The sequence below is a fragment of the Paramormyrops kingsleyae genome, chromosome 9 (assembly GCF_048594095.1).
Source record: "Paramormyrops kingsleyae isolate MSU_618 chromosome 9, PKINGS_0.4, whole genome shotgun sequence".
Taxonomy (NCBI): domain Eukaryota; kingdom Metazoa; phylum Chordata; class Actinopteri; order Osteoglossiformes; family Mormyridae; genus Paramormyrops; species Paramormyrops kingsleyae.
Window position 1 is genome coordinate 8,187,925 of NC_132805.1, and position 26,140 is coordinate 8,214,064.

Genomic DNA, 26,140 nt, shown 5'->3' on the forward strand with positions numbered 1-26,140 from the left:
AATCACAGCAGGTATTCTTTTACAGGCTTGCTTAGGGAAATTAAGGCGAATTTGCTGAGTTTTGGGCGTAATAGACTGTAAAACCGAAACACAGCAGGTGAATGTATTTTGATGTCTGGATCGTATATTTATTGGGCTTTAATCTTAGCGTGCAGGAAAGCGAGGCAGTAACGATACAGACTTGTACTCTTTGGAAGTTGCTCTGAATCACTCATATCTGCGTGTGGGGTTATCAGAGGTCATGATCACACCAGAAAAAGGCAAAATTACCTATGAGGGAGCAGGCCACATTCATTCTCAGTGAAGTGCTCTTCTGCAGCAGCATGGGATTGTGGTGCGTTTTAAATACCCCCGCCCCCCCCATCACGGCGAGCCGGATTGGGGAGCCTCTCCTGCTCTGACGGCCTTGCCATAAGTTCGCTGTCCCCCCGTATTCCGATCCCCTCTGGGGTCCCTGAAAGGTCAAATTCCAGCTTCCTCACATGCTACTTGGAATCAAAAGAAAATTGGTTACAGACCCTCCGAAAGCAGACCCACAGAGGCCGGCATGGGGGGCCGCAGGGGGCCGGAGGGCGGTGCAGGTGCCCTGTTTGCGTGGAGCAGAGCGACGGCTCCTACCTTCGCCTGACATCCGGGCCTCGTGCTCATCGTCTGGGCTGGGGAACGCTGTGTCCCGCCGAGTGGATACAGACCCGCTCTTTATCTGCCTGTGTTTCTCTCACTTCCTCACATGGGAAAGCATCCATCAGTCCTCATCTCGACTTTGCTGCTTCGGGAAGTGGAGGGCAATTAGATTAATCGCGATTGTGTGGCGCCAGCTGTATTGAGTTTGCCGAAATGGCGGCGTGGGGTGGCGGTGGGGGGGGGGTGAGTGGTGGCTAAAAGGGAGCCTTTTTTCAGAGGTTGAAATGAATTATTATGGAATGAAGACTTGCCATCCGACGTCACCCCCGAACAGTGTGGCTGCTCAGAACATCTGCTCATGTTCAGGAGAGCATTCTGGGAAGGCGGCACCAGCGTTAGCCCCAAGTCTGGCATGATCTTTACTCACCGCTGCCTGTGAGGGCCCTCACTCCCCCCAGCAGGTGTGCAGTGAGCATGCACCACTTCACCCCGCACTGGAAGTTCATCCGAAAGGTCTCTTCGACAGGGTATGGTCTCCACCATGTGCTGAAGGTTTCTTCTTGTTTGGCACTGTTGCATTGTGATCCTTAAGATGATCAAAGTGCACAGCTAATGCAGATCAGGGAATGAAACCACACACAAGCTCCCTAATCAGACTCGCCGGAGATCTAGTCTGAGACGTCTTGCTCCACATATCTTTATTCCCTGATGGCTTTTTCGCCGCCTTATCACTCAGGCAAGTGTTCAGATCATTCTACTTCTAACGTCCATGAGGTTATCGTTGAGCACTACACCGTCGAGAGGTGGCCGAGCTGCTACGGGGGGCAGACCCCCATTTTGATGAGATCCACATGTGAGTGCATTGGAGATCTTTAATCATTACCTTGTCCATGATGGGGGGTTGAGGACCTGGGGCAGGGTTTGACATCATCCATCATGGTGATCAATGCACTGGGGTTAACTGGAATGGTCTGGGAGGCAGCTGGTGTGAAGCCACATCACTAGGGGTCTGGGACCCATGACAAATGACAGACACCCAACAAGGATGTTTCTTCTCTTGTTCTGGGCACCAGCATGGTGGATCATGGAGAATATGAGCTTGTCGAATCAGCATGTGTTTGTCGTTTGCCTTGTTATGGGTCCATGAACATCAATTGGTAGACAAAGCTCACGTTCTGTGCACATCTGAGTCGTCATTCTCACCCTCCGGGGGCAGCCCGCCGTTTGCAATTTAAGAATTAGGCTTGATTTAACTGGAGCTTGTGGTTCACAGTTCAGGGATTAGGAAGGGTTTAGCCAGCCCAAGAAGAGTATTTTCGGAGGTTCCTTTTCCGGAGAGGTTAAGCGCTTGTGAAACTGAATTTTGTGATGGTGAAGTGGATTGCTGTGATCGCACAATATCCTGCTGTGCTGTTCCGCTGGGCTTGTGGGTTGAGGCCAAGCCGTGATGAAAGCTACACTGAGTCGTAGCGTTTAGCTCATTTAATAAACAGCTCCTGCAATTCCAGGCCGCGCCGCTGGAACCTTTGGATAACGGTTAATGTGATTTTCTTGTCGTAATGTGCTACGATACCCTAAGAATACTTGTGTAACGTCCTTTTAATGAATATTTGAACATCCCCAAGAGCCAAGACCTCGTAGCTCAGAGGGAGATGCCCAGGGCAGCTTCTCACGATCCGGCGAGTTCTGCAGATCTCACAATTTTTGTCCCCGAGTGAAGTGTCCCCTCCACAGTTCCTCCCCAAGAGAACCTCCCATGGGTAATGAAGCAGCCAGACTCGGGCTGGAAGAGGAAAGGAAATCGATATTCCCCTCATAAGTGTTTAGGAATAATGATGGTGTCATTTTCGTTATTCACATTGTCTGGTAGACGATGTTCCTGACAAACCAGCATCTTTCTGGGCTTCTGTAAACCCTGCGTTGATGTTCGGAGGTGTTCGTGTGGCATTGCGGGGGCCGTGTAACACCTCATGTGGTCCCGAACGCCCCTGGAAGGTGATGAACCTCCCCCCTCCTTCCCGTTCTGAGAGCATCCTGCTGAGATGAGTGTACACCGCCACTCGACGCTGGGTCTTGTGTAGGCAGGATCTCGCCTACATCCCTGCGTGGAATGCCTGGAGGTCAGTCAGCCGCATCAGAGGGAGACTCTCTAGCTTTGATTTCCAAAGGCACAGGTTTTTGTCTTTACTCACAGATCAATATTTAATTGAACCCTACCACCATATGGGCTTCTTGTTGATTTTCCATTAGTCTTCCTGCTGTTTAAACACAAACACTTCTTCTCATCTCCCGAAGGTTCATTCCGAAGGTCTTGGTAGCACGTGCTAATGAGCTAGCCTCCGTTATCCCGCCGTTTGGAATCCTCGCTCCCGGTTCTGGGCCTCACTGCACCGTCGCTCTCGTCGCCCAGTTCTGACAGTTGTTCTGTCCGGGCTGCCTCCGCCGCCATTCTCACGGGTCGCACCTGACAGCTCATTATGTCGAGTGTAATGAAGATAGCTCGCTGAAATTAGGGTCTTGTCTTCATTGTCTCTACTCCCTGTGAAGTTTGCCGCCGCCGTTCATTCGGCGGTTCATTAACCATGTTCCCTGCCACGTCTTTGCGTTGGCGACAGTTCAATCGCCCTCTAGAGGCCGGATGGAGAAAACGCTCATCGGTGCCAGGAGCGCTAATTGGACCGTTGTGCGCCGGCCTGATTCACACGACCTCGCCTCTTCTGCTTGTTAACAGGAGTGACACTGCCAGTGGTGTGGAGTTCCCTCTTTCAGCAGAAACTCTGTAAATGCATTTTAATCAGGCCGGCCTAGACAGAATATAGAACATACATACAGTAATCAAACCTGTGGCATTTACAGATCCTTTTTACTTTGCACTCCATTGAACAAAACTGCAAATGAAATGCCATTAAAGGCACATAAAACTGTATCCTTCTCTACTACTGATTGCTGATGTTAAACTCCTTAAATAAGTTTTTCCAGTAGTATACGGCAGGTCCTCGACTGTAAAATCCACACGGTGTCAAAGTGCTCATCCCACACGTTTTGTAGCCTTTTACCTGAAACCCTCATGCCCTGTAGTTTTCTGTATACGTGCAAAGAATTTATATGGAGGAAGTGATGTCGAAGGCCATGTGCAGTCACGGCATGGATGGCGTATTTATTGCGCAAAACAAACTAGGTGGTTACAGTTTATGATCTCAGTAAAGCCTCAGAAAGCGCAGGTCTGCAATGCTGCTTACAAACGCAGACCTGCAGAAGGTGGGTGTTTATGGCGAAAAGGGTCCTCTTTACGTGACAGTGAGTGGTATCGATCCCAGAGTGCTATTTACTCGTGATCGATACGTTCTGGGAATGGGGGGGGGGAAGGGGAGGCGGAGCCGGCAGGGCCGAATCTGACTGGCTGCCGGAAAGAGTGACGGAATGTCGGCCACATGACAGGATGGCTGGGGGTTCGATCGCGAATAAGGATGTCAGGCGAATGGCATGGATCTCTTTCCTAATACTAGATTGTGTGACTATTGTGTGAGGAACGCAGTAAAACGAAACACCAAAAATAACAGCCTCTGCTTGGTGTCTGCTTTTCATGGCTCCATGCTGTGGATGCAGGAGATTCACTTAACTAATTATGTTTTCTGCACTTAGTTCATCTGAAGTGCTCTTTCCAATCACCAGAGCTTACGAGTGTTATTTTGCCGTTCGGAAATTAAAAACTACAAGCGAATGCAAATGAAGTCCACAAGTGGCCATCAGCCGGATACAGCCGTGATTCTGCTCTGATCGCTAATTGTAGTGTCTCGTTTTTTGGTCGTTTCGTAAAAGCGCAAACGAGTGTTTTCACGCCTGACTTTCTCTAAGATGGCGTTACCAAAGATTTCCGTTGGTTCTGACCAGCTTCTTCAGTGAAGTGTTTTATTAAAACCTTATTTGTCTACTTCCTGTGTTTACGTGCTGGCAGACACTGAGTCTGTCTGTTCTCTTTACCTGTTTTTAAATGGGTTTCAAATATCCTACATCACATGCCGTGTGTGAATAAACAGAATTATTATCAGATAGCGGTTTACTCCACAGGCACAAAGGGATTCCTGCACCATTACTAAGTTGAATTGTAGCTTCTGGTGTGGAGAAAAGGGACAGGAAGCATTCTCACTGTTCCTGCTTTTATTCACAAACCCACAGACCTCAAACTGTCCCAGTGGCTTTAAGGAACTGGTCAGGGTTCCTTCTCCCTGTGTCGCCATCTTCTCCATGTACCGTACTTCTACAGGGAGACCCACAGCCGCTCCATAGGCGGGAACCATTGTCGGTCTGTGAACGAGGCTCTCTGTGGAAGACCACAGCAGGTCTGTGGACAAATTCAGACTCACACATATCACAGGGAAATGCCCTCTTCTTTCAGAAGTGGAAAAAACGAGCAAAGCTGTTCTAATGCACCGAGGTGGGACAGTGGCTGAAGCTGCTCTTTTAGGGATCCCAGAATGCACTGCGGGTACATAGCTTCTCACATTCAGCTAGGCTATAATTAAGCACTTATTTTCCCTGAACGGAAGTGACTGTCAATTAGGACCAGAAAGCAACACACTTGTGAAACAGGCTAGAGAGCAGTGATGCGTTATTACTGTAAACGAGTAACGGGCAATACAGCTACTTACTTTGAGAGCAGCAATTAGAGCTCTTTCTGGAGAGCTTGTGTCGCTCTGATTTTTCAGGGAATTGAACGGGTTAGCAGCTCCTGCCTCCCCAGCCCACGAAAACACCACACAAATGCACAGACTGCGATCAATCAGTCTCTCTATTCTTCCTCAATGAGACACAGTTAACTAATGGCTTGGCTCTTTAAGAATGGGAGTGGCTAAGGCGTGACCCTTTAATAGTGGGCGTGGTTAAAGGGGGACTCGGCTGATTGGTCGATTGACGTGACAGAAGTGTCAGGTGCTGCTTTGTTTTCCAGCCCAGTCTTCAATACAGGAAGCTCTCCCACTTGTTTACCTGCCCACTCCCCCCTTATCTGCCCTTTGCAGTCTTCCCTTGGTTCCCTCCTCTCATGCATGCACATGGACACCTGTCTTTTGATGTTCTGTATTAAGCAATCGGGGGTGGGGGGGGGGGGGGTGTGTGTTGGTTACTGTGTAGCATGAAGCAATAAACTGAGCTAATTTGGAGTCTTAAGGTGACAGGGTCTGGAAACCCTGTCCTGCTGGATGTCCTTTTATTTCCCACCCCCCAAGGGGGGACATCTAAGATGGGTTGTTGGAGGCTGGTTCCACAGCACCTTGTGCGTGTCCTTAGAATGGAGAGGGGAAGCTCACTTAGGCGGTGGCGTCTGGGTAATTTCTCAGTCCTTAGCGCCGTGCCCCAGTCTCTCCTGTACCTGCCTGGGTGGGGGCAGCTTCCTGGTCTCCTGCGGCTTTGGCCCCCTGATGGATGTTGTTGCTGTTGTCCATGGTGGGGGCCGCCCGTCACTCTGTTATCATGCCCCGCCCCCATCGCTGCTCAGTGTCATGGATGGACCTGGAGGGCAAGATGGCTCCTCCCCCAGCCTCTCTGTGGGTCGGAAAGGTTCCAGAAGGTCAGGGGTTCGAGTCCGGGGCAGCATTGTCCAATGAGACGTAACAGAAACTCTCTGCGTTCCACATCCAGGAAGGACACAAACAGACAAACATCAAACTAAATATATTGAATGTTTCAGATACAGAGTGATTTCTTTTGAGTTTGAAACATGCAGATTTTTCTCATGTTCTCTGTTCATTTTGAGGCTATATGTGAAACGTTTACCAGAAAGACCACAATTTGCCTAAACCCTTCTGATCCACACACTGCCCTCCAAAATGCTTGAACCCTGACCTGCATGCTGTGTTCTCTGGCCAGGCTGAATGCAGGCTGGTGCCATTGGCTGTATGCATGAAAGCTTTGCTCTTGACAGTGGTGGGATTCAAACCCACACCTCTGAGGAGACTAGAGCCTTAATCCAGCACCGTAGACGGCTCAGTCACACTATCCCACTCATCCTTTCGTGTGTCCTTGAATGAGAGCTGCTATTTTTTGTTGTCGTCGTCGTCGTAAACTCAATAGCTACAGAGAGATGTCCATCCTCCTCTTTGGAGACGTTTCTGTCCTTCTGGAGAGGATCATCCACAGTCAAACCACCAGCCCATGCACTCTGAAAATTTTGAGTGACACAGTTAGTTTGGAGCACGCCCAGGTGTCAGTCAGCCCAGTGATGGAGGTCGGGTCAGATTCGTGACACAGCGCCATCCAATGGGTCGCCGTCGTCACGAAAACAGAAACCAGTATGTTTTGGTTTATCAAAAAAAAAAAAAAATAATAATCAGTAGGAGCAGCACCCTGGTCCATGGCTGGACCACGAGGCCCCAGGAGGCTACGCGCGGTCCTCTTTCCACTCTGGGTGACTGTGGTCCCCAGGTAACCATGACAACTTGGCAGGCTTAGGAATTGAGGGGGGAGGGGTGGAATGAAAAAAAAAAGGAAAAATATTGTGTGTTTGTTTTGATTTTCCATGCTGCTCGCATTTGCACCAGTCTGCCAGTTGCAGTGCTACGCCATGGCCTGTAGGCGGTGTTATGCGCAGAGAAGGTAGGGATGGGTGTGGTGATAGTCTCCCCCTGTCACCATTGTTTTCGGGAAGGGGACTGATCATCTGTCGGCTTCGTGTCGGGGCTGGTGGGTGGCGTGCGCTGGGTGGTGCTCCAGCTCAGCACATTGTTATTGCCTCCCCAGCCTTTGAGTTGAGTTTGCATGTTTTCCTGCGAGTTTCCTCCACCTGCCGTTCAGCTCCAGTTCACTAAACAGGCTGAAAGCTGTTTTGCTGAAGTATGGAGCTCATAGCTGAACAGCACTCGCATGGCGCTATCAGCTGATCTCGCAAAGGCAGAGTCTTTAGCGGCCTGTAACGGGGACTGTGAGCCCTTGTTATGATTTTGACTGCATCCTTCAACTCGCATACAAACAGCATTTAAATTAAGGTCCCTACGGTCTAGCTGCTGGGTGACTGTGCTGCCATCAGCGTGTTTTCTGTAATCGGATCGGGCAGGTCAGTGTTTGTGGCCCCCTCCAGACTGTTTGTGTCTCTGAGTTACGGAGGATCTTCCCCGGAGGAATCAAACGGCCGAGGCCAGCGTCAGCCGAGTCGTTCCCCCTGGCCGCTCGGGGGAGCCGCTCCGGCTGGACGGGGCTGGCCGCGCTTCTGTCGGGTGCCAGTTGTGTAGGCGGGCATAGGATGGAACTCTGGGCACCGCGGAGAGTCAGATGGGGGGGGGTTGTCGGGGGTATGGGGTGCTTTCAAGTCCATCCAAGCCCTTTCTCCATCTTCCCTGCTGTGCTGCGAGAGCCCCGCGGCCCCCGCCGAGCACATCTCCGTGGAAACGCGCCAGAATGTCAGACCGATCCCAAGAGGCAGAGAACGCTCCGACAGGCGACTCGACGGCGAATCAGCCGGCGCCCACGGGAGCAGAGTGAGGCTCTGAGAAGCTTCCCGGTGCCAGGGTTTGTAGAAATGCCATCTCTCTGATGACGGGCTAGATTTGGAGGGCATTGAGGGGGTGGGGGGGGGGGGATTGGGCAGCAAGAAGCTGTTGTGTTATGCTTGGATTTTCTCGTTTTTTTCCCATAACATGTGGGACACAGCTTTCCTGGCTGGGGGCAACGGATTTATTTGGCATTTAATTGGAGTGTTGGGATCATCGGCGGGATGGGGGGGGTGAAGATGGGGGCTATGAAGCGGACGTGAGAGCGAGGGAGGGATAGATTGATCCTCTGGATGAATTACCAGAATCACGGCCGAGTGCCAGGCCCCTGCCGGTCAGGGCGTCTGCCACGGCAAAGCGGGCACACGCCGCCTTCCGCCTGGCTCTGCCCATAGCTCTGATGCCTTCTACATATGTGGGGGGGCGTCTTCCATAATGGCGTGCTCGCTGCGGACCCAAACTGTCTCACCGCAGGTCGTCTGACCGCCGCGGTTTGCCTGACCGCCGCGGGCCGCTCGGGGCGCCGATGCCGGGTCTGGCAGTCCATAGGCCGGGTCCCTTTCAGTGGCTGGCCTTCTTGGCAGGACGAGGACTCCCGCAAAGGGCACAGATGGTCACCGCCGTCAGTGAGTCCCCGTCTGCGGCGGCCGTCTGCAGCTCTGCCGACCCCCCCCCCCCCCCCGCCGTTGCCTTTAAAGGGCCCGATATGTGCCCCACAAACCATAACCAGCGCACGACTTTCCTGGTCCTCTACGCTGCACCCCGGAGGCTAAACACAGGAAGTGCATATTTTATCGCTCTTAGGTTCTTAGGTTCTGTTTTGAATGAGCACACTGTCATTAACCTACCTGCTACACATACGCGAGGACAGTTAGAAAACCTTGAAGTCCTTCCCCCTCAGTTTCGGTGTCGGCGTTGTTACTGTGTCCTGCCTTTGTGGATGCATACCAATGACGTTTCTTCATTTTTATGTTAATGTGCTGCTACATCAGTCATTCACCCCTGTACTCAGGGTCAAGACAGTGGGCCGTTTTCTTGATTGATAATCAAGCTGATCGCTTTATTTCTTGAAAGCATGTTGGTCCCTGGTCGCGTTGTGGTGCACTGAGCAGTCAGAAGCAGATGTGACATTCTTTCTCACTTTTCGAAGTGCTTTCAGGGTCGTGCCTGCGGACGACACCCCGGCCCGCTCCCCCCAGCCGGTAATCACTGCGCAGCCTGTGCCATCAAGCCGCCAGGCAGAGGCTCACCTCTGCTCTGCCCCGTGCTATGGGGGTGGGGGGGTAGTATCGCTTCCACGCGCAGGCTGGTCGTCAGCTTCACCTGGGGTCTCCTGTCAGACAGCTTTGCTCATACAGACAATTCCCATCAGATCTATAAATATCAGAATCTTCATGATTGGGCAACGAAGACGGTCTTTGTTTTGGGATGTCAGTGACCCCCCCAGTTAACTTTATGTAGCAACTAGCCTGTTTCAACAAAAATCCATTTGGCTGCATATATGGTTATTGATTTACGCTACCAGTCAAAGCCTGTGCACACCACAGTTTTTTACCACTTATCCATTTATTTCATAAACTGCAAATTTATTCTTGTTCAGCGTTGGAAAGTTGAGTGAACAACTATAAATGAAATATAAGTCAAAGAAAACAAGTTTCCTTAATAACATAGAAAGAGTATGTAACTGCATGTCTGACATCCACTTAACTGGATGTGTGGTGATGACAGATTCACATTCTAGGCTGTCCTTTAACTTTAAATGCACCAGTTACCTGTTTTATCCCATGAAACAGAGCAGTATGTAATGTCCCCTGTTGGAAAGAAGGCCTCGAATTCTCTCTGCAGTTATAACTGCTGGAGCAAGTTACTTTGATGAATCAAAGATATGACATTTTCTTGCTAATAAATGGCGAACATACTGTAAATTTCGTTAGCAAAGAATATTGAGTGTATTTTTACTAAATGTTAAGTGAGTAACATGCAAATGTAAAACATTTCAGTGTGTGCAAAAACCTTCGACTGGTGGTGTAGATCAGGAGAAGAACACGCCCCTGTTAGCCCACATGCAGTGTCATTGGTCTGGTTCTAAGTAAAGACACGCCCCCTTTATCAACCCTGCAGTACAATTGGTTGTGGAGTTTGACACGCCCCTCTGCCACTGCCTTGTAGCTCAGGTCCATGGTTGCTGCTCAGAAGCAGGTGTGTAGTTGATAGACAGAAGCATTGGATAATGTTACCCTCTTTAAAGGCAGCCTGTCCTCCCAGTTTCCCCAGTCAGGCCTGGTGTATTTGCTAAAGGTTAGCCTTTGCTAACTGAGCGCACCCACGAGTACGTCTCCATGCCTGAGAGTCAGGGGTTTGATCCGCGTCCTCCTTCGCCAGAGAGCACCACAGATGCATGATCCCCACCTTTCCCTTCCCTCCTCTGTCTCCCCTGTGTGCCATAAAGCCAGCAGGCTAGGATTCATCAGCTCCGACTGCATTCGAGGTCACGGCGTCCTGCAGGCCTCCTGAAATGGGAGGTGGCCTTTTATGCCCGGCAAGGCGGGCAGGGAGGGTTTCACACAGTCAAGCCGTCTCTGGGCAGTCCTTGGGGTCATGCTCGCTGTGTGCAGGATATTATTACAATGATGATTACTCTCATTATTCAGAAGCTCCCTGGCACATTATTCCGCCGCAGAATATGTACTTTACAATTTAATATTTCTATGTGTTCCTGTCTTTCCGACGATGACCTCGTATTAAGGTTAAGCAGCCAGTCCTGGGTTTTGAACTTTTTGATCTACAGCCTCATCGTTGCAAAGGACAAGCAGAAACAGAAACAGGACGCACGTTTGCTTGCTGGGATCGAACGCCATGGCGACGCAAGGGGGTTCGATCCGGAGTCCTTTGTTTTGGTTCCCCAGAAGATGGACGTTGCATCGGCTGTAGTTGAAGGACGTCATAGACATCAGAGGGAAGCTCTGATGTTCTTGTGTCGTGTGAGACCCTGTTTTCCGGGTGTCGTCACGCTTCAGAATTAATAGCATTGTGAAATCAGTCTGATGAATCTGACCTGGTGCTCTGTGTGGAACTCGATACCACGCCGCCGATGTGAAACCATGGCGACAAGGCATATCTGAACGGCATATGGCTGGGGCCATTTGTGAAGCTAATATTCGATGGCGGCCACGGGGACACAACTTGCCGAATGCGAGCGAGTGCAGGGGAGCAGGCGGTGCCAAGCCGTCTTCAGAGGAAGAGCGGGGCGTCACCAAGGTGCTCAGAAATAAACCGTATCACCAGGTCCTACATTCGTTTTGGCCCTGGAATCGCTGCAGGAGTCCCCGGTGAGTGTAAAGGCTTGCCGGAGCCCGTCTGGCTGCTCCCTGCCATCGTTTGGTGGCCGGATGCCTCGATAGGCTGCGGGCACAGCGGCTTTGGACCAGGTTGCACATCCACAGACCACGCCACGCCGTGCCATGCCAGAGTTTTGGGCTTTTAAGCGGCGTTGCTTGTAGGTGGGGATTAGCGAGCGTGGACCACAGCGTGTCGGAGAAGGCAAATGTCACTATTTACCCCGCTGGCCGGCCACCTGACCGTCTGGCTAGCGGGTTGGGGGGGGGGGGGCATTGTTCTTACGAGCTGGGGGCCGAGGTGAGCTCCCGGAGTGCCAGGTAAGTGACTGACCTTGTGCTCAGATTCCAAAAATTCTTCTCATCTGTTTGTGTGTCTCAAAGAGGAGCAAGATGGAATATGCTATGCAAATCATTCCAGTGTATCTGTACTCATACTTGTGCAAATGGCGAATAAAGGATCATTTCATCACAAGAAGCAAAGGACTCATCGCCTATGCTTGTGCAATATGGGGGGGCACAGGCGGTATTTCTGTGGGCAGTAACCCCCCCGCCGGCAGCAAGACTGCTCTGTAAAGTAATTAGTAGTTTCCTTTACGTTTACTAGATTGCAGAAAACAACAGATTGTGCATAAAGTTAATATCCCTGCGAGTGAGACTTTTGGGGGGCTGTGTGATATTTACAAGCAGGAAGGGCGACGTCGGCATGGCGATGGGCGCAGTAATGCCCCCCCATCCTGCTCTCACACCCCTGCATCGCCGTTTTCGTGGCACCGTGGTTTATATGTGAATCTGCTGCTGTTCTAGCTATGGCGGGGTGGGGGGGGGGGAGGTCCCATTAAACTCCAGATTCCCATCTTTCTGCTTGGGCTTACAGAAGTTATTTGGGGCGAGGAAATGAACTCCGTTGCATAGATGTGATTTTTGATTTTGATTTATCTTATTTAATCAACGTGTGCGGTTAATGTAATTCTCTGTCTCCTGCTGCTTCCTGCGTCCGTGGGCGTGTGTGTGTGCATGAGACGTAAGCTCTTCATTCGCACTCTGGCTTTAAAGCCTCTCCGCTCTGATGTCATCTGTCCCAAAAGGGGGCCCGGCGTGCGTAAGAGAACCACAATCTGATGAACGCCCCCCCCCCCCACCCCCCACCAGTGACAGGTAATGCAGGAGAAAGGTGGGCTGGTTCTCTTGTGCCTGGGCTCGATTTTCTGTTGTCATCGTGGGAAGATTTGCCCCAGCGATGCTTTATGGGGTTTTAACTCTCCCCAGATTCTGGCTCCCCCAGGGAAAGGCACCAGAATCCCGTTCATCCTGCCCACACAAGCACACGCCCGGGCTCTGTGCTCACTTCCACCCCGCATGAGCAAATACTCTGATGTTTAAAGCCGTCAATTAATATTTAATCATTTCACTCTTTAAATACAACATTTGTTTTTGAATATTAATATCGTTGTCTCTATTGTAATACATGGCCACTGGTTCAAGGTTTAGAAAAGTATGTGCAATAAATATACGCATAATAAAAAATGCATGTAAAAAGAGAAGAGGAATTTTGTGCTGTAGTGTAACAGACAGCGCCACCTGATGACAGGCAGTAGAAGCACAAGCATACTGTCTCATTGAGCGGATCACATGGGTCGGGATCCGCGAGTGCCTTTACTTTTGATACATTCGCCTACCCGGAACACCGAGAGGTCCTTCTGTACTTGGTTGAGCCGTAGTTACGACACTGATTAATAAAGAAGAGGAGCTCTTTGTTCAGTCTGACATGCTGCAGAATTACATCGGGAAAGAGCAATAGATACACAGACTGCCGCATATATTATCCCGACAAACTAGGAAGCAATTTATATGTACGAACACCTTGTGAAAGTTAAACACATGAAGTAACATTTGTTCCAGATATAATTATTAAGCCGTACAGTCATTTTTCCACAGGAAGTTTGTGTAATCCATCTTTGCTTGTTTCTTTTCTAATATATTAGATTTTGATAGTAAATGTAGCTTTGATGCTGTTTGCCGAGAAAGGTTCATATCTAATTCATCTGATCTTTTTCAGCATTTTGTCTCTCGAGTGAGACCACTTATGATAAATTATGCATAATGTATCTCTGTCTGCCGTCTGGCTGGGCAAAGAAATTATACTCATAAACTCACAAACAGCCGGCGTGCCCTGGGCCGTGGGGAGGCAGGTTTGCGGCTTATTGGGTTGGTGCAGGACACGGGGTCTGTATGCGCTTTGGCGGGTGTGGCGACACAGGGGAGCTGCTGTTCTTGGGTCTGTCTCGGGTTCAGCTTGGTGCGGGAGCTGATCTGTGGCTCGGGGGGGTTAGGTTGCTGGTTCAAATCTCAGAGACAACAGAGTGACTTCTTCATAGCGCCCCAGAGCAAGGCCCTTACTCCCCTGTTGCCCCAGGGACTGTGTGACCCTGCTTTCTCAACAAAAAATATACATCACTTCGGATTTGGATAATGTCTGCTACATAAAAACAGCAAAGGCGTTATATTCCTTGGCTTAGAATAAATTGAAAATGCTTTGTGAGGCTGAATATTGTTCGAATCTTTGGGTTTTGAAAAGCTGTATAACTCTAATGTAACTCTAATAATGTATCATTATTGTTATATATATACTGGCTGCTTCCTTATGAAAGTCGCCGACTGCTATTTTTGAAGGTGCATAAGTCTATTTGCAGATCAGTATTAGTGCTAATGGCTGGACCATGTTAACCGTTGCTTAGAATTTTATTTGACCTTGAACGCAGAGGTCAGCGGTTAGCGGTCTGTCAGGTATGGGCACAGAGTTCCAGCAGTCAGTCAGAAAACAGCCGCAGTGAGATGCAGTGAGATCGCCAGTGAAACACAGCAGTTATTCAATGTGCAGCTTCTGAAAACAGCCTGAGGCTGTATGTGAGCTTTAAAACCTAGGGTGGGGTGTGGTGGGGTGGGGGGAGGGGGCGGAGGGGAGGGGCAGCTCTTTTGTAGGAATGAGTGTCCCAGTCTTACTGCACTGCAGGATGAAACAGTCAACATGCAAACTTTGTGCATAGCTGAAGCAAATGAAATGCAAGCATTCATGCTACAGGGCTTGGTCATCTAATGACACGTGCGTTTTTGCCTTGGGCTTGCCCTGATTTAACCCCCAAGCCCCCTCTAACCCCCTCCCTTGGGGACATCAAAGCACAAGGGTTGAAGGACAGGAGGAATCTCTGACAGGGAATTTTTAAACAGCTTATGTTTCCAGAGAGCGAGTTACAATAAAATCATTGGGAGGTGTCCTTTCATCCACCGCCGCCATCGCGTTAAAGAAGTCGATTCCGATTGCATCACACGGGGTTTGTTTTTCTTTTTATTAAACCTCTCTTTTTTTCTTCTGCTTTGCAATTCCTTTTTTCAGCTGGGGGGAGAAGGAGAAGGTGTTCTATGTGCATAAATGGAACTCAGTGGCCTATGTTGCATCACTAATGGGGAACTGAGTTTCCGGAGGCTTGTGTTTGCTGCAGGGGACACCGAGAGAGTCCTGAGTCCCAGGTGGTCCTCAGCAAGGGGAATGTGCCCCGTGTCAGAGCTGGGTTCAGCGTATGTGCCTGTGTGAGTGGCTGACTCAGCATTTTATTGTGTTCAGAATAAGACAGATTTCTAAACCCATTCGATATTTTCAGGCTTTATCTGAAAGATGCTGAGCTGCGTCTCCATGTCTTGTGAAAACACAACTCTCTAACATATACTTCACAAACAGCGAGCACTCACTAGTTTCATCACGATGCTGTCAAGTCATGTGACCGGTCCGAGCCAATCAAATCAGACCAGGTTTGAGGCTGCGTTTCTAGGTAATTCGGTTTTCCTGCAGCCATGACGGAATAGTTAGCAACTCGTTTGTTACCTTAAGCCGGCTGAGAGTTCGTTTACACTTTTGTCCTTAATTGTTTGCATCTGGCAGCGTTTCCTGAGAGAGAACTTGGCTTGTGTGTGATGATCATTAGTTCTAGCTTGTTTAATGTCATCACTGGTCTGCCTTGACTCCGCGCCTTTGAAGGGGAGCTGTACCAAGCTTTGTGCTGGTAAAAGTTAAAGCTTTTGATGTTTCTACAGACTCACATTTGTATGGTATAACGAAGGGAGGCGGTTTGGCTCACAGAGGCGGTTTTGAAATGTGTGGAGTAACTCACCCGGTATGAATTCAGGGACAAGCTGATTAACCTAAAGGTACCACGTAGAGGTCAGGCTCGAGGAGATAGTAAAAGAACAGAGAGAATCCTGTAGGTTGTTGGATGTTTAGAGTTGACTTATTGTGGATGCAGGACGTATGGATGGAGCGGGGAGGAACCAGGACTCAAGAATAGAGCTTAGAAGAACTGGGATTCAGGCAGGAAGCTTGGTGGAACTGGGAGTCTGACATGGATCTTCGCAGAACATGAATCCAGACATGGGTCTTAGCAGAACCAGGATTTAAACATGGATCTTGGTGGCTCCAGGCCCCAGTGTGAGCTTGGTGAAAGCAGAACTACATCAGCCAGGTGCTGGAGTCCCAGCCAAGAGAGGAATGCCGTCCTCTGACACCAAATGAGGATGTTTCATAATTGACCCTCACGCCAACATGGTTACCTAGAAATACCCCCTGAGAGAACGGTACCATACAGCACCGGTACCGCACATTTAACCAGGGGCAGAGTAAAATACAGCAGCAGGTTATAGGGGTCTCTCTCCTAAGATGCTGGATATTCCGTGGCAGTGTGAGAATCCTAGGAACACTAACAGGAGGGTCGTCACCCATCCTGCGGGCTTCATCGCATTGCGGCCTCGGCGCAGGTTCCCGCTTCATCGCATTGCGGCCTCAGCGCAGGTTCCCGCTTCATCGCATCAGATGGCGTGTCAGCGTGGCCTGTGAAGATGCACCGTGCAAATCAGGCAGAAGGGCTGGGGAGGTGGGACTGCAGGTGCAAATCCCCAGCAAAGGAGGGTGGAGGATCTGGGAGAAGCGTGGATGGGAAAAACTGAGCAAAGCGGCCGTAGCGAGGTGGGCTTTGAGCCTGGGCATTCGTGCACGGCTCCACTTAGCAGATGCTTATCCAAAGATAACCTAGTAGAATCATCTGTTCTGACGCCATTCCAATGGTGCCCCTCTTTCACTGTGTGGGCCGTCAACGATGTTCCTGATGTTAATGCTAAAAAGCGGGCGAATCACACGTCATCCCTGTGAAAATCTCTCAGCGCTCGGTTTTACGAGAAGTGTGATGGAATTCAGCTCCTGGCCTGATGTCCTTCGTGATTTAAATAATGCCTTTTGGGGGAAACATCTAATGCTTGGCAGATGTTCTGCTGGTGGTGCGTCGATGGAAGCTAAGCCTGTCTATTGGACGTCCTCAGGAATGGGCACTGAGCACCTTCTGTCTCACCAGCTCTGGCCTACTTCTATCTGGCATATTCCGAACAGCAGACTGGGAAGGTGGAGGATAGGCTTTGGTGCCCAGTACTATGGTATACCACGGTACTTTCATCAAGTCAACCGCACCCCCTGCTGCCTGTTGCTTTAGAACATACCATGATGTGATATGTCAGTATGAAAAATTAGTGCCTAAGCCTAGTGGAAGGTTGACACAGGAAGTAATGAAGGTCGCTCTTTGCAGAGGGTTGGTCATGTGACCTGGAGTAGGCTGCTTCCGTTCCTGCCCTTCAGTGCCGCCTGGCCCTGGGGGGGGGGGTGGCATTAACCCCGCCTCCAGATGAAGAGTGGCCATCCCTAATGGCTCCGAGGAGCTCGGCCTGTTTCATTGTGCCGCTGCGGATTGCATCAACGAGACAGCTTTTAATCCCGCCCAGGCAGCGCTGGCAGTCTGCTGCCCGCGAGGTAATGAGGCGGTTTATCGTGGGCGACAGCGGGCAGCGGGGGTGGCCCAGTGCTGTGCCAGTCCCTGCACCTTTCCCGGGGAGCCCCCGTTCATCGAGCCACCGACTTCTCAAAACAAGAGCTCTGTTTCTGTCCCCCGTGCAGGTCTTCAAGAGGAAGGTATTGGAGCTGGGCGACAAGCTCTTGCCCGCCTTCAACACGCCCACTGGCATCCCACGTGGGGTCATCAACCTGGGCAGGTGAGTTGCAGCCTTGCCCGCATGCCACCCCCGCCACCCTACACCACCATGTTCCACCACAACTGCCCGGCTACATTTTTGACCCTACATCCTCGCGAGTAAAAGCGCTAATTGGCGATTTGTGTCCTGGGGGGTCAGGTTGGCGGCAGCTATGCGGATCGGAGTAAAGCAGCTGCCGCTCACTGCTTTTCAGTTCCTCTCGCTGTGCTTTCGCTGGCGTTGGCACCCCCGCCACCCACCTGCTCCCAATTAGCCCGCCAGCTCATTCGGACAGCTGCCGGCAAATTTAATTAACCGACTGCAGAAATGATTCCAGTTTGATAGGTAACGAGGGTCTGTGATCCAGATGGGCCAGAACCACCGTGACAGTAACAAAGAAAAATCCATTGCCTGTGCATCCCACCAGATCCACACTGTCGGACTGTGAATCTCAAACACACACACACACACACACACACACACTCTCACTCACTTATTCATGCAAACACACTCACTCACAATCACATATACACACATGCTGGGTAAGAAATTTCACCCCATGTGGTCAGAGTCCATTTATTCCCACCCCCCAGCCGTCGAGACCAGGCAGCTTCCGAGATCTCGTCTCCACCTTCCTCTACCCAGAATGCAATGCGTGTTCTTTGGGCTGCAAGCATTGGCTGTGATTTTAGCTGCCTTGACCCCCTTAATGGGCCCGTCTGCTCTGGTTAGTGAAGTCAGTCAGGAACTAAGCAGAGGAGATTCCAGAATTTTTCAAGGTGGGGGGCATAATTCATATGGAGGGACCAACCTTCTCAGTAGCCAATGATATACTTTGAATCAGTGAGTGACAGGGGAGGGGGCACTCTGGAGAGGATGTTGGCTCTGACACCGTCCATGGAGATGGAGATCCAAGCTTCTCTTTGGCCCGGCTTCATGGTGATCATCTGACCGTGTTCTCCACCCGGTATACGATGGTCCAGTCTTGGCTTCTTTTGCGTTGTTTAGTGATGCTGCAGTGGTGCTCAGAACCGCAGCTCTTTCCGGCACCTGTCTCCATGTCCTCAGTCCGCGGGACACGCATCTGGCAGCCGGCCTTGGCTGTGGGATCCCGCTCCATTACCTTCTAGAGGGTCGCCTTTCCGCTCGGTTCGGTCCAGATTGTTTTGAGCTGCATCGCTGGGCCGGCGGTCGTCTACTGACTGGGCTGGCGATGAGTTCTGGATGTTATCGGAGGTCAACGTGGTGATGAGTCACATTATTCTGAATGTCACAGAACGGGCGACCGCCGACCCCTCCCCCAACGGTGCAGGCGAGCTTGTGACCTTTTCTTGGGGGCCCTCTTCCGTCAGCCCCCACCTCTCTGTCTATACTTCAATGTGTAACAGCCCCTTTTTCCTGTCCTTCCATGGCACTCGGTGTTTCCTCTGCCTGTGATTAGATGGGGGTGGCGGGGGGGGGGGGGGGGGATTAAGGCTACAATGGTGGAGGTGGGTGGAGCCATCGCTCTGCCTGCTGATTGATTTCCCCGCCGCACTCGTGCGTGTCGCTTTGACTTGGGCTGCTAATCATGAGCTGGTTTCTAATGCACGCCGGGGCGTTTCTGTGTGCGATTGCCGGTCTGGAAATGTTTCTCTGCCCCTTAATGCCGTATTTGAATCAGATTCATGTTCCACCCTCCAGGAAAACTGGAGACACAGACTTAGCTGAAGATGAGAGTTATAATTCCAGGGAAATCGGGGGGGCTGGTCCAGCAGGTTTCCCAATAATTAGCAAGTAGGCATGTTTTTTAATTGTGAGGACCATCAAGTGACATTTACCAGGTCTGGCCCAGCCAAAGCACTGACAGTTGAGGCCGAGCTTGGGCAGACAGACCGAGGAAACGGTGAGAAATGAATCGTTGTGGAAGGAAGGAGATCAGTGTCAGCCATCGCAGTGGAGGGGTCCTGCCGGAAGCTTAGCAGGAGGTCGGACGGCGAGCTCCAGGCCGCCGAGGGCTTCACGCGTGAGCGTGACGGCCCTGTCCCACCTCGACTCTGTTCCAGCGGCACCAGTTGGAGTTGGGGTTGGGCCTCTGCAGGCAGCAGCATCCTGGCCGAGTTCGGAACCCTGCACCTGGAGTTCGTCCACCTGTCCGAGCTCACGGGCAATCCTGTCTTCACCGAGAAGGTGAGTCATCCCATAATTCATCAGACACTTCCAGGAAGTTATGGAGGAGGCTGTGAAAGTTATCAGCGAGACAGTTTCTTTGCAGAATGTCATTTTGTGCAGATGAAACTGGCTCAGTCTGAAATCCTTGTTTTCTTTTAATGTCTCGCTTTCGATGTTGCATTGTTTCATCTACACAAAATACTTTGCTGTCACATCTACTGAGGGCTGTAATATTTGTCTCCAGGAGGCCCACAAGAGAAAAACGTTCAAGAAGGGTTTTCTCATGCCTGCGCGTTTTTTTTTTTTCTTTAGGTGATGAACATCCGGAAGCTTCTGAACAAAATCGAGAAGCCACACGGACTGTACCCAAACTTCCTGAGTCCGGCCACCGGCAACTGGGTTCAGCGTGAGTATGGAAACGCCGGGATATCAGCGACTGCCATTGGTGATGTACAGACTGAAAACAGAATGGTCTAACAAGGCCTTCCATTCTGTTTGCTGAATCCTCGAATCCTAGCGATTCCCAAACGTTCGATGTCCACGGACTGGTTCACATCATGCAAAAATGTGGCAGGCTGGTGCTGGCAGTGAATCAAACAGCTAGCCAGATTTAATAAGTTTAACCATGATACCATGTGTGTGTGGGGGTGCTTTTTACCATCCCAACACATAATTTATGTAAAATGAATTTAAATTGAGAAAACTTTTTCCCCCGCATTTCAGAAGGATATACTTAATTTTTGGACATTAACCCAACCCTTCGCCAAAACCCCCAGCGTTCTGCAGACCGCCAGACCTATCGACAGCATCCACGCTCTGTTACTCTGACAATCCCCCCCGCTAGCAGACACCTACCTGGCCGGATCGCTGGGATCGCAGCCCCTGCTGCCTGTTTCGCCTGAATGCAGTGCGACGGGCATCCAAGCAAATCACAGAGCCGGCGTTAAGACCCAGTTTCCCCCATCTGCGAGAGCGGTCCCACTTGCCAGCTCATTTAATGCTGCACCGTAGTTACTGGGGAGACGGCCACGGATTGGACGGAGCCAAAACATGGTGGGGGGGGGGGGATCTGGCGAGGCTAAAATCCCCACGGAGACCTCCGGTTTAATGCTCACTGGAACTGAAAGTCCTTGTCTCTTATCCGTTCGATTTGACTCCGTCTCGCATGTTGTTGCTCCAGAAAATGAATCGTCTCGTATTCTCCAATGCAAGAAGCTTTTTGGACCGGAGACAGTTATTCAGCTTAATTGCTGGCCCGAAAAGGGATGAGCGATAAAAGGTTGAGTCTTATCGGCCAAATGCCTCGGGGATGAGGGAAGACCTGCCCAGATCTCATTGTGAAGGTCAAGCTGACGTCCAGCAGATAACCTTTTGTGGGCAGTTGGGGGGGGGGGGGGGAGTCTCCCAACATGCAGCCAGCATTTTAATCTGGGCAGAATGGCCATGTGAGAGAAGCAAGCCCACATTTTGGGAGATGTTAAGGTCTCAGATGAACCATAACTTTCTGTACCGAGAGATCTTGTCTTCCGCTGGCCCCGACTCTGCAGCCCTGAAGTTGCACCTTAAAAATCCATAAATGATGGATGGATGGTCGTGTTGTGTTAGCTGAATCTCAGGGTTGCCCTTCTGCATATGCCAGGCTCAGGCATCTGAATTCCCCTTCCTCAGATCACGTGTCTGTCGGCGGGCTGGGGGACAGCTTCTACGAGTATCTCATCAAGTCCTACCTGATGTCCGACAAGCAGGATGAGGAGGCCAAGAAGATGTATTACAGTGCGCTGGAGGTGCGACCCGTGGGCTGTTTTTGGGGGCGAGGGGCAGTAAGGTGGGAAGACCTGCACCCTAGGGGGGGGGCAGGTAGGGTGTGGGATGTGGGAGGGCACATGTGATGAGGTGAGGTATGTTTTTATCAGATCCTTCGTTTATGCTGTTTGAAACAGAGATACTACTGATGGTCCCTCAGGTCATGTGATCTATGACCTTGACCGACCCTTGATTTGATCACTCAGCCATCCAGTCGAGCACAGAGCGGCAGGCAGAATGAGTAGGGGGTGGTAAAAACAAATAAAACAGGCTATTATAGTCATAAAGGGGCAGCCCAGTGTGTTGGGGGGGCCCATCACTAGGCAAACCTTGGGCGTGAATGATTCCATTGTGCCGGGAGGGAGTCTCCGTGTTTCTCTGCTTGTTATGTATCCAGCTGGAAGCATGGAATCGTAAGGAAGGAAATCATCTGTTTCTCAGAGCCATCCTAGAAATAATTAGCCCAGGAGCATCCGGGCCGTTCCGCCCAACACTTCCTGCCCTGGTGCAAAAGCAAATTCTAATGAAGATACTGTATGAGGCAACACATTATTTTCAATTATTTCACTCTATAATTAGCGCAAACAGGTTTTAATTAGGCGTGTGTGTTCCAGCCCTTGAGGAATGTAATGGTCCTATAATAAAATGAATTAATAATAAGAGAGAGATTCTGATCTCTTAAAAAAGCCAGAGGGCTCACTCTGCCTGGCTGCAAAGTTTGGTCACTTTTTGACCTCTCTTTCCCTCATCTCTGTTCAGCTTCATCCACCTCCCTACCTCTCACTCCACTTCCCTCCATCTCCTTTCACCTCCCTTTCTCTTCTTCATTCTCCCTCCATCTCCCTTTACCTCCTACCTTCTCCTTCCACCTCCCTCCACCTCCTTCCATCCCCCTCCACCTACAGTACATCCATCACCCCCACAGTCTCGGACAAGGGTACTCAATTGGCGTCCCGTGATTCACACCTGGACCAAAATACAATCTAATCCAGACCTAGTGAAATCCATCCTGCATCCGCCCCCAATTCCAGAATTTTTTTTCAGGTGCAGTGGACCTTGGCTTTGTGTTGCTGATGGAATTTGGAACTTTGATGGAAAATAATTGAGCACCACTGTTGTGCGATTTCGGGTAGCACCCCCCCGGTCATTTGAAGTGTTGGCAGTAGGGAGCCGGGGGGCGGGGGGGGGGGGGGGGGATGCTCTGTCCTGACACAAAGCCCCAAGGCAGAGGCACACCCGAGGTGCAAGCAAGTGGCCTGAATATGCAGATTTGTCGCATTTCTGCCGGCTTCCTCTGTGTTTACTCTCCCAAATGCTCGCTTTGAAGCACCGCGAAGAGAACGACCCGTGTGTCAAGGAAATTTATAGCGGCACACGCACCCGCGTTTCCCCAGGCATGTTCCGCCATGCACGGTGAGGGGGGGCTGTCCCTTTCAGGTAGGGGGCAGTGCTCCAGAAAGTCTGCGCTCTTGTGTTCTTGGCTCACAGGCCATAGAATCCAACCTGGTGCAGAAGTCCCCCGGGGGCCTGACCTACCTGGCGGAGTGGAGGGGTGGCATCCTGGACCACAAGATGGGCCACCTGGCCTGTTTCTCCGGCGGCATGGTGGCGATCGGCGCCGACGACGGGCAGCCCGAGAAGAGGCAGCACTACCTGGACCTGGCTGCCGAAATTACCCACACCTGCCATGAGTCCTACAAGCGCTCAGGTCAGTGGGCGGGGCAAACGTGTGTCACATGGTTAGCGGGTGGTAGCCCTGACAGGTCAGTGGATGGAGCAGGTGTGCATCACATGGTAAACGTCACATGGTTGGCAGCCCCCATCTCCCGCGGTAACTGCTCGCGGTGTGTGATTCTCCTTATCGGCCTCCCTTGAGATGCCACATGCTGTATTTTTTAGAGCGACCAAGCGTTCAGGAAGCGCCGCTCACAGTGCCTTGAGTGGTCGGTGCATCACGCCACGCGGACGGCCGAGATCAAAACCAGCGCGGCCGTAACCGTGGCGAGCCTGCCGGCGTGCGGCTTTGATCTCGCCATACCGCCTCAGCCCGCTTCCCGGCCGCTGCTCTGCTCCGCTGGAGGTCATGTGACGCACTGCATTCTAGCTTCCGCCTGCACTTACCTTTCATCTGGCGGCCGTTTCACTTCTTGGCAGATAACTGTCCGTGCGGGGGGAGTGGAGGGGTAGCAATGGGGTGAGATGGGGGGTGGGAGGGGAAAAGGATACCAGTAAGCTGCGTGGCATGTCCAGATATTGGACCAGTGGCACAGATCTCGTTATCGGGTCTCAGAGTCGCCATGGCAAGAAGGAGCCAAGAAAGGAGCATCTGTTTGCATATCGGGGGTTGGGGGGGGGACACCCAAGGGGTTGGTATGGCATTGGGGGGGGGCAATATAAAAAAAACAAACATCAGTAGTCAGTCCAAATTTTACAGCACGTTCCTCCCTGACTTCAAAGAGAAACAGCTTCATGGCATGGAGTGAAACATTAGTGTCCCCCCCCCCCCCCCGACACGGAACCGGACAGCCAGGGGTCATGCTCAGAGACGCCGGCGAGGTCGCTGCAGCCTCCCGCAGCTTTGGGGGCAGCAGATGGACGGCGATCGGCGGTGAGGGTGGCGGCTCTGATGAATAACAAGAAGGTCCTCGGCAGCGGTGACAGTTGTTAGCATTTCAAAGGTGGCTGGCCGGGGGGGGGGGGGGGGGGGATCTGCCTTTTATCTGCTAACGATCAGGAGCACGAGCCGAATCTCCGCAGCAGCAGGCGGGCAGGTTCTGTGAGGCACCCACATGCACGCTGAACCGGGAGGAAACGGGCCCCCTTCCAGACCCGGCTGTCTCCCCAGTCCAGTGCCGGCCTGCTCACGCGTCGCTCAGACACCATTCTGTAAAAAAAAGACACTCTCCATTCTTGGAAGGACGGACATTTACTCATTTACCTGACGATTTTAGCCAAAGCAACTTTTAGTAATTTGGGTAGACGGACGGACAGACGAATGGACTGACGGACGGACGGATAGATAGATAGATAGATAGATAGATAGATAGATAGATATTTATCTTGAAGGTAATCACAGAGTCATTGTGCTGCAGTTGCTCTCCCACTGCCATGCCCCCCCCCCATTTCAGGAGGCCTTTTATTGGCGTGGTGACGGTTTTACGAAGGCATGTGGCAGTTTCTCCTTCCATGGACCCCGGCTGCCATTATGGGGGGGCGGCGATGGGCTGACGTCAATAGGGAACCGGAACGTGAGGTGTTACAGACTCCTGGCCAGCAGGAAGATCCCAGTTAAGGGTTTGGACCCTAAAGAGGCTTGTAAAAGGGTTTGGATGGAACAGCTAAACCTGACCGTGCTCCTGGTGTCTGTCTGTCACCGTCCCCTCAGCCACCAAGCTGGGCCCGGAGGCCTTCCGCTTCGACGGGGGCACGGAAGCTACGGCGACCCGGCTGAGCGACAGGTACTACATCCTGCGGCCCGAGGTCGTCGAGAGCTACATGTACATGTGGAGGATGACACACGACCCCAAGTACCGCCAGTGGGGCTGGGAGGCCGTGGAGGTGAGTCATGTGACGTGTGGGGTCACATTACAGGGTTCTGCGCATGGAGAGAGAGTCTGAGCATGATACCAGAACCACCACACTCCTCCATTTGGGAACTCGCCATGATGTTAAAAGAGAGACTTCCCCATCAGTGGCAGACAGACCATTGCCGTCCCGTATACTTGGCTCACTAAAGGAAATGACGAGAGTGTTCTGCTCTGCCCCGCCCCCTACAGGCCCTGGAGCAACACTGCCGCGTCGAGTCCGGCTTCTCGGGAATCAGGGACGTGTACGCCACGACGCCGAGTCACGACAACATGCAGCAGAGCTTCTTCCTGGCGGAGACGCTGAAGTGAGTGTCTCCGGCTCTAACCTTTTTACGGGTCATTTTACGAGGAACTCAGGGAAGCAGGTGTGTTATTAGTATCTAATAAGCCAAGATTCATGAATAAAACAAAAAAAAAAATACAAAAATACACACAGCAGAAGAGAAACAAAGGGTTATAAAAAAAAATGAGTCTTGCTGACTCTCACATCGCATTTATAAGAAATATATACATATAAACAGATACTGCTGCAGCTGAATAATTAAGCCGAAGGGCTCTTTGAATGACTCAATTCGCCCAGCACAGACGACGTGAACACAGCTGGTACCTCTGGTGCTCATTAAGGCCACATGAAGAGTGACCCCCTCGTACTCACACTGAAATATTTAATTAGGAGAGTAACAACAACATCATCGGTCTTACTAATAAGAGCCATAACTTCTAATGATTCATAAAAAGTGTTTATAAATAAGAAACTACTAAACAATGCAACAAATAAGGGTTATATCATGGCCAACGACCCCAGACTTCCAAGATGGATGGATTGATTATACAACCCCGACAGAAAACTAATTAAACAGTTAATTATTATTTAATATACTGCAGCAAATAAAGTACAAATAAAATATTTAGCAGCTTCTGTTCTAAACCGATTATGCCTTTACATTATTAGAATAGTAAGTACGGCAATAACCACCCTATAAGTAATCGCTAAAGCGGATCATCATAAAGCGTCATGTTGAATGAGAACAACTGAGAGGTTGATTATTGTTGCCCGCTTGGGGGGGGGGGGGGGGGGCACAGGGACCTGGTGGGG

The 26,140-nt window shown here is 51.0% G+C and overlaps 1 protein-coding gene across 3 annotated transcripts in view; it reads left to right on the forward strand.

The window, feature by feature from the left end:
• The window catches only part of LOC111844543 (mannosyl-oligosaccharide 1,2-alpha-mannosidase IC), a 94,733-nt gene that overhangs the window by 66,540 nt on the left and 2,053 nt on the right, over window positions 1–26,140 (forward strand). For all 3 annotated transcript variants that reach the window (XM_072716254.1, XM_023813092.2, XM_023813093.2), the window contains exons 5-11: window positions 17,430–17,524; window positions 19,549–19,672; window positions 19,967–20,060; window positions 21,323–21,438; window positions 22,946–23,165; window positions 24,843–25,015; window positions 25,234–25,349. In XM_072716254.1, coding sequence (XP_072572355.1) covers window positions 17,430–17,524; window positions 19,549–19,672; window positions 19,967–20,060; window positions 21,323–21,438; window positions 22,946–23,165; window positions 24,843–25,015; window positions 25,234–25,349 — 938 coding nt within the window. The remainder of the gene's footprint in view (window positions 1–17,429; window positions 17,525–19,548; window positions 19,673–19,966; window positions 20,061–21,322; window positions 21,439–22,945; window positions 23,166–24,842; window positions 25,016–25,233; window positions 25,350–26,140) is intronic.